The 15,906-nt window shown below is 39.2% G+C and overlaps 1 protein-coding gene across 3 annotated transcripts in view; it reads left to right on the forward strand.

The window, feature by feature from the left end:
• Positions 1-15,906, forward strand: part of kcnab1a (potassium voltage-gated channel, shaker-related subfamily, beta member 1 a) — a 169,583-nt gene that overhangs the window by 91,074 nt on the left and 62,603 nt on the right. For all 3 annotated transcript variants that reach the window (XM_029119590.2, XM_013131370.4, XM_013131371.4), the window contains exon 2: positions 12,934-12,977. In XM_029119590.2, the coding sequence (XP_028975423.2) occupies positions 12,934-12,977 (44 nt within the window). The remainder of the gene's footprint in view (positions 1-12,933; positions 12,978-15,906) is intronic.

The raw sequence follows: 15,906 nt of genomic DNA on the forward strand, positions 1-15,906 counted from the left end.
GCAGCAGCGTTCCCTATCCAACCTGACAGGGATTGGGAAAATCTGGAGAGAAGAATGGGATAAACTCCCCAAATACAGGTGTGCCAAACTTGTGTCATCATACCCAGGAAGACTCAAGGCAGTAATTGCTGCAAAAAGTTATTTAACAAAGTACTGAGTGAAGTGTTCTGAATACCTATGTAAATGTCAATTTAATCCATTTTAGAATAAGGAAAAAGGGAAGGGGTCTGTATACCTTCTGACAGTACTGTATGTGGATATAACCAAACCAAAGTAGGATGACTAATGAATTAAGAATTTGCTTTTGTTTCAGAATTGATAAAACGTGTTCATTATGTTACTTGTCCCCTTCTTTAACGGTGCTACACGTGGACATTTTCAGATTTTCTCCATTGTAATTTCAGAATGTTCAGAATTAGAGGATTGAGGCTGTTTCACGATATCACAAACAAACCATTGTTGTGATTGGCTATGTTATTCGTACAGTATTAACACACATTTGGACGTTTTCTATTTTCTGATAAGGACCTTAAACAGGTTCTGAAACGCTTATAATGGACTCTAATAAATTTAATTTGAGTTGCCACAACAGCAAAACACTACGATACGATGGATACCATTTCTGTGGGAATGCGTTTCGATTAAATATTTGAGCCTTTTCACCTATCCTGTTTATTAGTGTTTTAAGTGTGGTCTTCACAGGGATCCGTAGATCATGATGTCTGAGCTGTCACAGGCGCCCATAACCTGGGAGACGGGGCTCATTCTTTACGATAAGACCTTTAATTATACCCATTGTCACTGGGTCATCGATTACCCTACAGAAAGGAACACGGTTCCTATGACAGCCCACACAGCTAGGGGCCGTGTAGGTCAGTCGGTAGAACGTAGCACTTGCAACTAACTCCATGTTTGTTGGCAAAATCACCATGCAGAGGGGAGCTTTCTGTTTCATCAACATGTGTTTTGCATACTCCCTCACACATCTGTTTCGGCATACTCCCTCACACATCTGTTTCGGCATACTCCCTCACACATCTGTTTCGGCATACTCCCTCACACATCTGTTTCAGCATACTCCCTCACACATCTGTTTCAGCATACTCCCTCACACATCTGTTTCAGCATACTCCCTCACACATCTGTTTCGGCATACTCCCTCACACATCTGTTTCGGCATACTCCCTCACACATCTGTTTCGGCATACTCCCTCACACATCTGTTTCGGCATACTCCCTCACACATCTGTTTCGGCATACTCCCTCACACATCTGTTTCGGCATACTCCCTCACACATCTGTTTCAGCATACTCCCTCACACATCTGTTTCAGCATACTCCCTCAACTCTGGGGTTTGCCGTGTGCAAAGGGCGCCTTGTGTTTGTTCACCTTTTCATGTAAAATGCCTCCCCCCAACCCCTCCTTTTCCCCACACACACCTTACCCCACGTGTACTAGCGTCAGCCCTGAGTGTGAGTTTCACTTAGCTAATTAGACAGAGTACAGTTAATTAACACGCAGTACAATAGATTTGTCTATCTCCAGATGGTATGTGGAGAAACCAAAGCATGCTCTCTCTCTTGCTGTCACTCTCTTTACTGACTCTTTGTAGAGGAGTAATTAGCAGTACTCTGGGATTAGCCTCAATATAGATAGTATAGGTTGCTGCCTTACATGTATCCCTGCCCACCAACCCAGATACATTTAAATGCTACAGATAGCGTGTGTAAATGCAGAGAGTTTGTGCTGTATGTGTTGAAAACTATACGTACGCGTAATGGTTTCACCGAAAGGGTCTTGTGAGGACAGTGGACGGAGACATGTACACATTGTCCCTACTGTGTGGGGATTAGCTGAAGGCTGTATGGTGCTGATGGTTTACGAGATGAAGAGCTACTGTATATATTATGGGGATAATGCCCCCATACAAACTGCTAAACAAACTTAAGACTGGATTTATGAACAACAGGACGACGTCAAAAGCCTTCCATTACCTCTGCAGTCATCAGACCTGAACATCACTGAATCTTTATGGTAAATTCTGGAGCACAGAGAAGTCATTTTCCACCTCCTGTATACCTAAAAGAACTGGCTGCATTTCTTCATGAGGAATGGTGCAATATCCCACTACATTACTACCCATCATTGGTGCCATGGTGCCTGGAGATGGCCTGCAATTCTGTTCTAGGTATTAGCCTAAATGGGATTGGATTATATTTTTTAAATAAAGATTGAGGGTGTAGCTCATTGATTTTGTCAGTGCAGACGTGGGTGTTGGTAAATTAGTTAATATTTGTATGTGCCTGTATGGAATAGGAGGGTGAAGTTTCATTGACTTACTGAATAATATCCAAATATGCAGTTGTGGTTGGAGAGTATTGAAAGGCCATTTTAAAGACTAGGAGAACAGGCATAGGCATTTATATTTTCATTTGTTGGGAATAGGTCTCCACCAATTAATCTCTATCATAATTTTTACATTTTAGTCATTTAGAAGATTTTATCCAGAGTGACTTACAGTCAACTTGTTGATCTTAATTTGGTAAGTGGTGCAAGTACACAGTCAGTAGTAGTACAGTAGGAAGCCGTCTGTCTGAAAGCTGTAGTTATTCAGACATCATTAAGATTTGGCTGATAAGCCATGGTAGCTCAAACAGTTCTTCTCTGTGGATAAGTATAAAACATTATTATTGACTCCTTTTTATGGGGGGAGATTTCTACTTCTTTCAGGAGTCTGGGGAGTCTTTGGTAGCCACAGTGGTTGTCTAAGGTGAATAGAGCTTTAAGAGCTGGCTCCCTGGAAAGACTCAGAAGGTCCATCACTAGTTATAATACAGGCAATCAGAATAACTGCCAGAGTTGAGAAGAATTTTATTGACCTACCTAAAGCATCTAAACTGGAACAATTATTTTCGTATCAGGGCCAACGGGAAGGTTTTAAACTAACTGAGGTTATTATTCAAATGAATGTGCCCTCTGCACCTTGTTTCAGCTAACGTCCTGATTGATTGAGCAGTGTGAAGAAGCAGAACGCCTTAGTGAAGACTGTCCCAATGGGAGTAGTTGTGATAAGACATGGGTGCAACTTTTAATTGGACAACAGGAAAAATGTGGGCACCATTATGTTCAACAGCCCTTTGCTGTGATGTAGTAAACAGTCAGTTAGGAAGATTTGTGTCTAGCAATGTGACCAGCAGTTTTTTTCCCCCTTGATATTTGAAAAATTTATCTGACACATAGTCTACAGTACTATGAACTAATGAAAATCCCATTACATGTAAATGTTTGGTAGCTGGCATATCAGCGTAGAATGTGGGCATTTGTCTTTTTAACATATTTGGACATTTGGACATGTGATATTCACTTCAACCTTAGTGACAGATAATGGCTAATTTAACAATTAGCACTTGTGAAATCATTTATTTATCAAAAATCTACAGAAATGGAGCTGTTGGCATTAATGTAGCTGTTTTTGTAAAAGGCTATTCTGTTTTGGCTTTGCTTGTGTTTTGGATCATTGTCCTGTTGCACAATCCATGTTAGTTTCAGCTTAAACTTTTTGTCAGATAACTCACATTCTCCTCAATAATTTTGGTGTTTACCCAGGTTTACACACAACCCTCAAAAGGACAAATCTATAACCCCTCACCACATACACACACAACTCTCAACTGGACAAATCTATAACCCATCCCCACATACGCACACAACTCTCAACTGGACAAATCTATAACCCATCCCCACATACGCACACAACCCTCAACTGGACAAATCTATAACCCATCCCCACATACGCACACAACCCTCAACTGGACAAATCTATAACCCATCCCCACATACGCACACAACCCTCAACTGGACAAATCTATAACCCATCCCCACATACGCACACAACCCTCAACTGGACAAATCTATAACCCATCCCCACATACGCACACAACCCTCAACTGAACAAATCCACAACCCCTCACCACATACACACACAACTCTCAACTGGACAAATTCATAACCCATCCCCACATACGCACACAACCCTCAACTGGACAAATCCACAACCCCTCACCACATACACACACAACTCTCAACTGGACAAATTCATAACCCCTCACCACATACACACACAACTCTCAACTGGACAAATTCATAACCCCTCACCACATACACATGCAACCCTCAACTGGACAATTCTTGGACCTTACATCTTTTTTTATTGTTCATTTAGTAATTTATTAATGCTCAGTCAACTGTTTTCATGCTCAGTCCACCATTCTTATTTGTTTTTCTTTATATCTTGATTTTATTTAATTGCTGCAACAAATTCCTAGTTGGTTGTGAAACTTACTTGGCAGTAAAACTCTTTCTGATTCTGATTTCTGTTGTCCGGCTAACGCCAGATGTCATTGACATTCTTTTTTGGGAGCAGGCCAAGCATGTCCATATCTGACAGATCACACATGCATTTCATCAGAGGCACCAGAGGCCTGCAGATCCCTTGATGTTACTGGAGGGTTTCAGTCAGCTCTTGAGTGGGATGACCTTTCCTGCGTAGATTGCCAGTGGTCTCTCCATTTGTAGATGATCAGACAATGGAAAAAGTGTACTTCAAACTGCTTGGATATGGTTTTGTAAACCCACCCAGACTCAGTGCCCTCAATAATCTTTCTTTTGAGGGCCTTGGATACAGTAGGTACTTATCTTTGCCATAGAGTTTGGTGCCAAAAATATTCAAATATCTCTTTTGTTATCCAGATTTGTGTCTTTTTTAAGTTTGCTGTTCAACAAAACCAAAATGTTTTAATAAATCATAAAATGTCTGAGTCAATATTATTGACACCTTTTCCGCATAATTTCCCCAGAAATCTCGGCTATCGTGGGTGTGATAGTTCACTCTTAAAGCCCCACCCGTTATCTGTTCACTTTATTCAGGGCATCTAAAACATTTCTTCATCCGACCAGATGAGTTGACAGGCCATTGTACCGTTAAATTCTGATCTTATTCCATTGTTACAAAATTGTCTCGCTGCTTGATCCACAAAACGAGAGCAGTCACTTCCTTGTTTTGTTTTCTGCCTCAACTCTTTGTTTGATATGTCAAATGCATCACTTCCCGCCACTGCGAGAGCTGACCACTTTTCTCCTTAGTACACAGTTCTTGAATAAAGAAAATGACTAATTCTTCTCTTTTGTGTCACTGGGTGTATTGCAATGAGCATGGAGAAAAGATAGAATTATAGACAGATTATATGAATAATGGAGAACTGAAGTCCACAAACAGGACGCTGTTTAATTACATGTCACAGTAATGCACAAGCATCATAGTCATAGAATGTGTGCTTTCGACCATCATTTCTGACCCTGTTTACTGATGTCAGAACCATATATCTAAATGCAGATGTAAAATGCAGTCCTATTTAAACAGTAACCAGTTGAGCAGTCTTTGTGACTGATGCTCCTGCCATCCAATAATGAACCCTCTTTCAAAGTCCCATGGGTCCTTTCATCTTGCCATCTTGATCCAAAATGTAGGCCAACTGGGCCTGTTCAGATGTGTTTCCTCATCACATGATGTTCATACAACTAGACATTATTATTTAGCACCCACATGAAAGAACAAGCAAATATATCTAAAATGATGTGCTTGCTGAACCTCTTATATGTTTATTCAAATATAAATTATTATTTGTTAAAACAAAAAAGCTGTTGCAGTAGTTACTGAATATCATGTACGTATGCTACACATAATTCTCAGACATTGAAATTGTTCACAGTGTAAATTTCACAAAACTCAGAGCTTCATAGAACTACTTTTAATACAATATCTACACAGGTGTACGGAGGCCCATTATCAGCAACCATCAATCCTGTGTTCCATTGGCACATTGTGTTTGGTAAAAGAAGTTAATCATTTTAAAAGGCTAATTGATAATTACAATACCCTTTTGCAATTATGTTAGCAGAGCTGAAAGCTTTTGTTCTGATAAAAGAAGGAAAAAATTGGCCTTCTTTAGACTAGTTGAATATCTGGAGCTTCCGCTGTTGTGGGTTTGATTACAGGCTCAAAATGGCCAGAAACAACAAACTTTATTCTGAAACTCGTCAGTCTATTCTTGTTCTGAGAAATGAAGGCTATTCCATCTGAGAAATGGCCATTGAATCAATGCTTTGTACAACTCCCTTCACACAAAGCACAAACTGGCTCTAAACAGAATAGAAAGAGAAGTAGGAGGCCCTGGTGCACAACTGAGCAAGAGGAAAAATACATTAGTGTCTAGTTTGAAAAACAGACCCCTCACAGGTCCTCAACCGGCAGCTTCATTAAGTAGCAGAACACCAGTCTCAACATCAACAGTGGTGAGGAGACTCTGGGATGCTGGTCTTCTAGGCAGAGTTACACAGAAAAAGTTATATCTCAAGACTGACCAATAAAAAGAAAAGATTAGGTGGGCAAAAGAACACAGACATTGGACAGATGAAGATTGGAAAAAAGTGTTATTGTTAAGTTTGAGGTGTTCGGATCACAAAGAAGAACAGATGCAGACGCAGACCAAATGAAAAGATGCTGGAGGACTGCTTGACGCCATCTGTCCAGCATGGTGGAGGCAATGTGATGGTCGGGGGGTGTTTGGTGGTGGTGAAGTGTGAGATTCGTACAAGGTAAAAGGGATCTTGAAGAAGAATGCCTATCACTCCATATTACAATGCCATGCCATACCCTGTGAGTGGCACTTGATTGGAGCCAATATCCTCCTACAACGGGACAACGACCCACAGCACAGCTCCAAATGAGGCAAGAACTATTTAAGGAAGAAGCAGTCAGCTGGTATTCTGTCTATAATGGAGTGACCAGCACAGTCACCAGATCTCAACCCTATTGAGCTGGAGCAGCTTAACCATATGGTACTTAAGAAGTGCCCATCAAGCCAATCCAACTTGTGGGAAGTGCTTCAGGAAGCATGAGGTGAAATCTGTTCAGATTAAATCAAAAAATTGACAAATAGAATGCCAATGGTTTGCAAGTAATGGTGGCAAATGGAGGATTCTTTGACAAAAGCAAAGTTTGAAGGGCACTTATTATTTATTAAAAAAATCTAAATTTCTAACCTGTCAATTACCATAATTCCTATTCATTTTGTTATATTTCCTATTCAAACTCATTTCATGTATGTTTTCATGTTTCATATAGTAATTTATCTGTGATTTGGAGTACTTTTTGAATCACAGATACATGCCTACAACATACAGCATAGATGACATCCCCATATCCAGAAAATGTTCACAGCTTTGACCAACACAAAACTAATTTGAATCATTTGAACACAACAGAGACAAATTGGATGAGGCCACATTCATAAACCAAAATGTATCTGATCCTATATGGTGTCCATTCTCCTCCATTTATTATTATGAAATATTATTATTTCTAATTTCACTATTAAGTTAGCATGCTTCCTTTTGTTTTCATTTTTTACCTGAGAATATTTAACCTGGAGAGTTATGATTCATATTACAATGGTAATTTTCTAGCATGGTTATAGCTAAGTATTACCTGTGTTACAGCATGTTTGGAAAAGTCAAAGATCGACATGGGTCCTTCAATCGTCTCACCATCTTTAAATGAGACAAGGCCACCCCTTCTGACTCCTGGCCACAAAGACGCAGCTGTATTGCAAGTCAGTGCTTTAGGCCACTGAGCCACTGTGGAGCTCCTTCTTGTTCTTTTCTATGTAGTCATGTGTCACTCACCTGTCAACCCAATGGACATGGGTTGTCAGGAAGTTGACATGACAGGTTTTACACCAGACCTGAGACCTAATTTGTTCTAGAAGGTTTCCACCAGTCAGCAATTGGTTATGGCAGGCTTCTACTGCTCTGTTATTGGTCACAGACTGATTCTAAAGATCTCTGTTCAGTTTGTTGTCTCATCCATCTGTGAGGCGATATCAGAGAATGTCAGAAATAATCAATGTCCTCCGGGCAGCTGTTACACAACTTGACACCAGCAGACGGGTAAATACAAACACCCAGACACGCCATATAATTTTTTTAAAACTGCATATTTTCATAACAGCATTATTCAATAAAGGAAATTAATTTCTATCCCAACCAGCTCTTCTTCAAGAGGTATTCTTTTGATTCTGGTTGAAGAATTGGCACTGTTGAGCAATTTACCCTGAAAGTTTTGAATTATATTATCTATTTGACAATCTTTGCATGTCATAATCAAAATCAACTGCTTTCATACTTGGAATTACATGGCTAATTTAGGTATGATAGTGGTTCCAGTTTTAGTTTATGCACATATAAACAACATGTTACATGTTACCAATTCAAAATGGGAGGTTAAAAAATACATTTTGACATTAAATTGCAAATGTCCCAAAGCCTATAGAACCTAGGCCTGAACATAAGGAGAATTCTTAAGTTCAGGCATAGGTTCTACATTGGGAGTTGCAGAAACAATGAATCTCGGCTATTAATCTTGCTATTATTATACAATATGTGGTTTGGAATTCAAATTTTTAGAGCCTACAACTGTTGTACAACTATAACCAAGTGAACAAATACTTTTTGTATGCGTGTCCTATGGTAGTGGAACAAGACAGAGGTAGCTTCCTTGGTTTTGCCTTCAAAGCCAAGTGGATAAAAGCTAGCAAGCTTAAGCTAGCTAACATAATATAATTTAGTTGTATGCAAATTAAGATTTCAACATAGTTGTGGTTCAGAATTCAGATTTTATATTCTGCCCATGGTATAATTATTACTAATCGAACAAAGGCTTTTAGGTACAATATCTATGCTGGTACTTAAATGAATATATTTAGCCAACAACTCGCTATTTAGGTAAATATTTGGAGTTTTCTCCAGAGCTTTATCCCAATATCTTTGGGAATGGTAATGCTACACAAAGGCCGGACCAAAAAATGCTACAGAAAATCATAGTGAAAAGGTCGGATTTACTAGCATGAATATACAGAAAATTACTATTTGGGAAGCATTCTGGCTCAAAGAACATCTTCTCTGAATGCAATTCATAATTATTTATTGGAAATCTTACTATTAGCTCCTCTAAGGTGCCATCGTAAAATGTATTTGTAACCGACGCCACACAATCTGCAATCAGCTCTAAAGCTTTTTCTCCTCAGTGGTGCAACAGTTTTTTTATGAAAATAGCACCAACCTGTTGTGAACATCAGCATATATGGAATATAACCAATCCATGTTTCACTGTAGGACAAAAGATTAAAAAAACATGTGGATTTTTTGTCAGTTCTATTGGTTTTCATTATCATTGAAGGAGAGCCACTGTACATTTACTGACTTTTTTTCTCTGTTGCTATGCCAGCATGGTGAATCCCCATTCATACATCAATTTAAATGAACATGTGGGTCAAAACATTTTTGCTCCGTGTTTTGTCTCAGATAATAAAGCACAGCAAGAAAACTGTTTTGCACAGTACATTTTTCCTTTCTTTTTTTTATTGCAATCTGGCAATTAGAGGACAAAGATACACACACACACTCACTCATGTGGAATGATGAGGTGCAAACTGAGGCAAGGACATCCCTACCAGATGGCTACACACCAAAAAAAAGAACACTCTCTATTTCATTGGGTTTTAGTGTTAAAAGTCTAATCAAAGTATGGCTGATGGTGTTGCCATTAGCCAGCTGTTGCTGAGAACACACACACACGGTTGGCTACAGCTGCGTAAACACGCTTGTCCCTGCCAGGCCACAGGAACCAATGGTGGTGTTTACGGCAACAGCCCTGTTTGCCCGCCACCATTTGTGTGCTTCAGGACAAAATGTATGACAAAATTCCACAGGCTAAGTATTGCCCCCCTCCCCCCGCCCCCCACAAACTCACTCCTGTTGTCCTGTGTACTAAACTAAAGTGGACCAGCTTGTTTACTTTTTTTGTTGGATGCATTTTCCCTTTTGCTGGATGCTTGAATGCATTTAGCATGTGATTAAAGAACTTAATAAAGGGTCAAATATTTGGCATTGCTTCTTGTGAAAGAGTTGTCCTTCAGGCTTTAAACTGTCTCTGGACACAAACACATACACAGAGTGGCACATCTGTCAATCTCCCATGCTCCCTCAAGATGTTTTCCGAAGTCTCCCTTCAGTTGTTTTTTTCTGCTTCTTTTCCTCTCTCTCTCCCTCATGGATTATTTTTTTACAATGCTAAAGCAAGTGGAAAATAAAAGAGAAAACGTATTTAAAAAAAATAATGCACAACATTTCATTAAACAATAATCTGAAATTCTACTTCTACATTTATATAAACAACAAACAATCAACTGAAATTCTAAGTGACATAACACAAGTATGAAAAACAATGTTATTTTATATAATTAGCTCTATACAGAGATATAACAATGTGAAAATATTGAAAGTACCATATTTATTGCTAAAATTTGAAGTGCTGTATGAATGTTAGAATAAAGAAATGTATACAATGTTGTTTGTGTCCCATTGGTTGCCCATACTACTTGCTACTGTGATTGCACATTGCAGTATTTCACCTAATATATTTGCAAGTTTATCCATTTCTGATTTGATATAAAAGTCTTAGTGGGTTTGTGTAATTTGTTGGAAATATGTCTAATGTGGTCATCTATTTGGCAGGAGATTAAGAAGTGCAGCTCCATTTCTAGCTCATTTTGTGACCATCATGCCTATTGCCTTCTCTTGTAAGCCAGGCCTGCCAATTGCAGCTTCTCTAGATACCATGCTCACAGAGTCTGTACATAAGGTTTTTCTAAATGTTTGGTGGTCAGATATTCTATCAATGTGAACTTTGTTTAGGGCAAGATAATATTAGAACTGGCAGTTTTTTGTTTGTTTTGAGTCAAATGTTTCTAGCTCTCGTGGGGCTTTGCGGTATCTGTTTGTTTTTGTGAGTAGAGCCCCAAGACCAGCTGGCTGAAGATGCCTTTCTGTAGGTTATATATTGTGTTTTTTTCTCTCCCTCACTCTCTCACTCATACTCTCTGTTATTGTTATTTCTTTCTTTCTACCTACAAAGTTGGTCTCTCTAGTTCATCACCTTTACTCTTCTGCTATTCTTCTTTTTGTTTATTTAGCACTTTGTCACCCTCCATCCCTCCCACTCTTCTGTGATAGATGGTTATTTTTTCAGCCTTGTCAAGTGGGGCATAAAAGTGTGGCGGGTGGGTTTCCATGTGAATTCATTCTTCACAATACAAGATGACAATGTCACATTACTACGAAAACCGAGGAATCCAATTTAGTATGGTGGTGAAATAGTGGAGATATGGAGGCTGTCAAACTGTCATATTGTTAGCGGAGCCAGGTCCACCTGTTAAAATACCTTTCTTTGGTTATCTATTTCACTGTTACATTGTATAATAAATGATTTTAAAAAGCCAACACCATTTGTTTCATAGTCAGCTTTCACTCAAGCTTTGCTCACATTAAATGTTATATTGTTTATATTGAACTAAATATGCAGTTTTTCAGCTATTTGCCAAAATGCAAACTCACAATCCTACTGCAGGCAGTTGATTTGGTCTATCTGTGACCAGCACCAGGGAAGGAATAGAAGAAACACCTATGAAAGAAATTCCAATTTAAAACATCCTTTTTATAAAAAATTAAATAAAACACTATTTAGAATTGGCTCCTGACTACTTCCTCTTCTGCAGGTTGCAGAAACATACATTCATCCTAGCTACAGTCCTGAAGCCACACAAAACTTTTAACTAAAACTAATTAACTCAAAACAAAGTACAAAACATTCTTTAACAGGTTTTTGTTGTATTATTTAGGCAGTCTCAATTAGTGTGCTTTCTTACTCTGGCTGTCATTCTCAATGCAGGTTTACAGAGTGTGAGTAAGTGTTCCAATAGTTTGCTATTTTTACTCTGGCCGGATTCCAGTAAGACACATTGTTTTGTAAGCCAACATTGAGGTTGATGGAATGTACAACTGAAGGAGAAATGTAAAGCATTTATTCTCCAAGTGGAAGCTTGGTGAATTGCAGAAACCACAGTTCAAATAGGCCATCCCCACTCCACCACTTCCCTCTCAAACCTGAACTTTTGGTCAACCAGATTCAAACAGCGGAATTTTTATTTATTCATTTAAATTTAAATGTATTTTGCAGGAATTTAAATGGCTCAGTGTTTCCCTACACTATTCATTTCTTGGTCTTTCACATTAATAGAAATTGAGGGAACTGAATTGGACATATGGATTTTGCTTACTGCTGTCTGCCATTGTTCATCAATGTGCGAGTGGAGGAGATGACCAAATTGATTTTAGACTATGCTTTTTGTATGCACCCAATATATCCACCCAGTGTACTATTGGAGGAGGTAATGCAGATGGAATTTATATTGTTCTTTTATACCCAAATACATATACGCTGTCATTCCACTCACACATATACAATATATAGCTGTATATGTAGATGTTGTGATGTAATAACATTTTTCCAAAAAAGTTTGGCAAATTTGCAATCCTATCACAACTCTTTGCCTTACAGTTTGTTTGTTTTTTAAGGTGAAGCAATCTTTAAGTCACAATCATTTTCCTTTCTTCTGCTGTGTTGATGTAACTTCTGTCTCACTCTATTTTAGTCAATCTATGTAGATCAAATGTGTGTGTGTGTGTGTGTGTGTGTGTGTGTGTGTGTGTGTGAATGTGTGTGTGTGTGTGTGAATGTGTATGTGTGTGTATTACATGCCAGAGCTAGTTCTGTTTAACTTTTGATTGCACTGGTCAAGGGGTTAATTTGATCCCACCACCCTGAACTATGAGTCATCTTGCGCTATAACCTCACACACACACCGAAATACACAAACACAGACACATGCCCAAAGCTGAGCACAGTTGTCGTACTACCCTTATGCGAGTTGATTCATTTATCCAATTTAGTAACAGCTCTTCTTCTTTCTTCTTAGGAACCTGGGGAAGTCAGGCCTCAGAGTATCATGCCTGGGACTTGGTGAGTACTGCACTTTATACAAACCAACACTTGCTCTTACAGATGTGAAATCAGCTTCCACAAATATCAGTTTACCCAGAACTGAAATATTGCATTTGGCCAAATGTGGTATCCAACTCAGAAACTGTCCACAAGAGCTTATGTAAGAGGAAAAGGTGGAAGAGCAGGTGTGCTGTGTAAGAAATAAAAAAGAAACAGTCCAGTAAGCATTTATATTTAAGGAACCGTATACCTCAGGGACTGTGTGTGTGTGTGTGTGTTTCTGTATGGTTACGCATGTTGATGTTGGTGTGTGTTTTTGTGTGAGTTTGTGCATGTGTGCGTCTCCGTCTCTGACTGACCTTATCAACCCTGTAGGCCTTGGTGTACGGCTGTGCGCTGGTTGTTAAGGTTGGCTCGGAATCCGTTCTATTTCTGCCACTGTTTCCTTATTCATGCATTTCTATTTGCATTAAATGCATAAGGAAAGCTAAATTATTTGTAGGAATGGTTTTGCACACAATGCCGATTGCAGTTTCTCTTTCGGACTACTGAAATCCTGTATGATGCTGACAGGGTTTTTCACTGAAAGGTCGTAAAGCCTGTACGTCCTTTTGTTGACACTCATTTCAGATCACTGCCGCCAATGACTGAAACCAATTTCAGTTTGAAATCACCTCATTCATTTCTCTGTTGATTTCTATGTGTTGATGATGTATGTTTGAGATCATTGTCTTGTGGAAAGATGCAACCAAGGCCAAGACTCAATCGTCTGGCAGAGGCAACCAGGTTTTGTGCTAAAATATCTTGGTAACATCCACTTTTTTATGCGCCACAAATCATTTCTAGTGAATTACTGTTGTGAATCGCGATCACTGTCTGTTAAATGACATACTTGACAGTGAATGCAAACGCACACCTACTTAGTGGCAGTCAGCTCAGGAAACATGGTATTTCTGGCTGTGGACTTAGCAAGGCTAGAAGCTGCGAGGCTACTAGGGGGAATAGCTTGCTGGCCAACACTAGAGCACTAATTTTAGTGTAGTAGTTCAGTTCTTCAAAGCAGATAAGGCATAGTTTCAAGACTGCTTATTAACTTGTCCAACTGTCAACCGAGCTACAGCACCTGCAGTACCTCTGTCATTCTCGCCAATGACTCACTGTGTATCTCATAGTACATTGTTTTCTCTTGACCTATGTAGGCATATGCAATAGATTTTTGTCAATGTATAAATACATTTTCTTGATTGGTAAATGAGGTTCCGTTTTTGACTCAACAAATCACTCCCCCGAAAGCTCACAGTCTCACAGTTAAGAAATATCATTTTTTATGCATGTGATCATTTGAATATTTTTTTATTTGAGGTAGTTGTGTGAAACTCTATACGTGATATCTGCTGGAATGTCCGCAAAAAATATTTTATATATGATTGATAGTGTAAAGTTCTATAATCCACAGCTAGACCGATCATCTGAGCAAGGACATTCACAGATACTTCACAGATGATTTCAACATGACATAAACAACCATAACATTGTACCTTGTGACTCGAATGGCATTTGCACCAGAAAACGTACATAGTTGACAAAAGTGCCAGGGAACCCCAACCAAAATGATGGAAAGATATCATACTTTGTCCACAAACTACAATACTTACAGACGAAGTGAGCAACTTCTAAATTTGTCACTTCCAATCTCCCTGGGACATCTGCCAGTACTTGGTCTTTCCAGCCTTTGGAAAATCCCCTCGGGCATGGCTGGGTGCATGACCCTGGCAGTGGTTTGGAGCGGGCACCCAAGTTTTTATTATTTACTTACAGAATGTTTCATTTTATATTTATAACAACAAAGGTGAAAAAACATACTAAGACATACTCACATTCTCCAGTGCATATAGTTCAGAAACTGAAACTCCCACCATACCACATCCTGTGAATGTTAACTTTCAAAAGCAAAGAATTGGATCAGATTATTTTCAGACTGATGGCACCACGATCCATATCATCCATATCACCAATGCCAGTGGCCACTGCAGGTCATAACATGACTGACTATAACCAGAAAACAACATGAAAAAAATAGAAATGCTTATTTGGAGGAATTTAAACTCTTGTTACTGGAATGATCTAAGTCACACAGTGTTTTCCTGTACTCTGTGGTGACTATTTAGAAATGCTCAGTGGGTCAGTAGTCTCCTCTTGTGATGGCCAAACATCTCCACAGATGGGACCCGATCTCCTCCAATCTGTCTTCAGAGACAAAGAACTAAGGACAAACAATGCTCCCGTAGTGGTCCTGCAGCAGGTGTTATCATTCATGTTTAATTCATGTTTTTTGTCTCCGAAGACAAATTTATGTAAGATATCTGCCCCATTTTGTGGCTACATGTTGACAAGATGTTGGGCTATCTATTCATCTCTGGTGATTTAATTTCTTGTTAGTCACCCCCATCGTACAAGAAAATACTCTTTGTTCTTCATCTCACTGCAGTAAAATATTAATTGTGTTGTTAAAAGCTGATGAAATGAAAATATGTACCGTTTGTCTTATTGCCCTGATTTCATATTTGGGAAGTCAAAATATGTTGGCACTTTTAGTGCTAATAATCCGTCATTAGCCCCCTTTGTGTTGCCATGGCTTCTAAGCTTAATTTATACATCTTATCCCAGCCTCCAGTGGCCCTTCATATCCTCTTCACTCTCCCCAACTCTCCCCACCCTGTCATCCTATCCTTGAGGGGTAACCACACACACCCCCACACCACACACTCCCTCTGAGCTCCTCCAGGGTTCAATGGGCTAGCAATCTCAGTGGGTGGAGGCCATTTGTCACGTGGCAAATAATAGCTGCATTTACCACAGGAAATTGAGAGAGGGATGAAGGCAGGGAATGTGGCAGTTATGTCCCTGATTGCAGTGATGTCCCTGACCGTACTGATGCAAAGGCAAA

Source organism: Esox lucius, chromosome 1 (assembly GCF_011004845.1).
Source record: "Esox lucius isolate fEsoLuc1 chromosome 1, fEsoLuc1.pri, whole genome shotgun sequence".
NCBI classification, from domain to species: domain Eukaryota; kingdom Metazoa; phylum Chordata; class Actinopteri; order Esociformes; family Esocidae; genus Esox; species Esox lucius.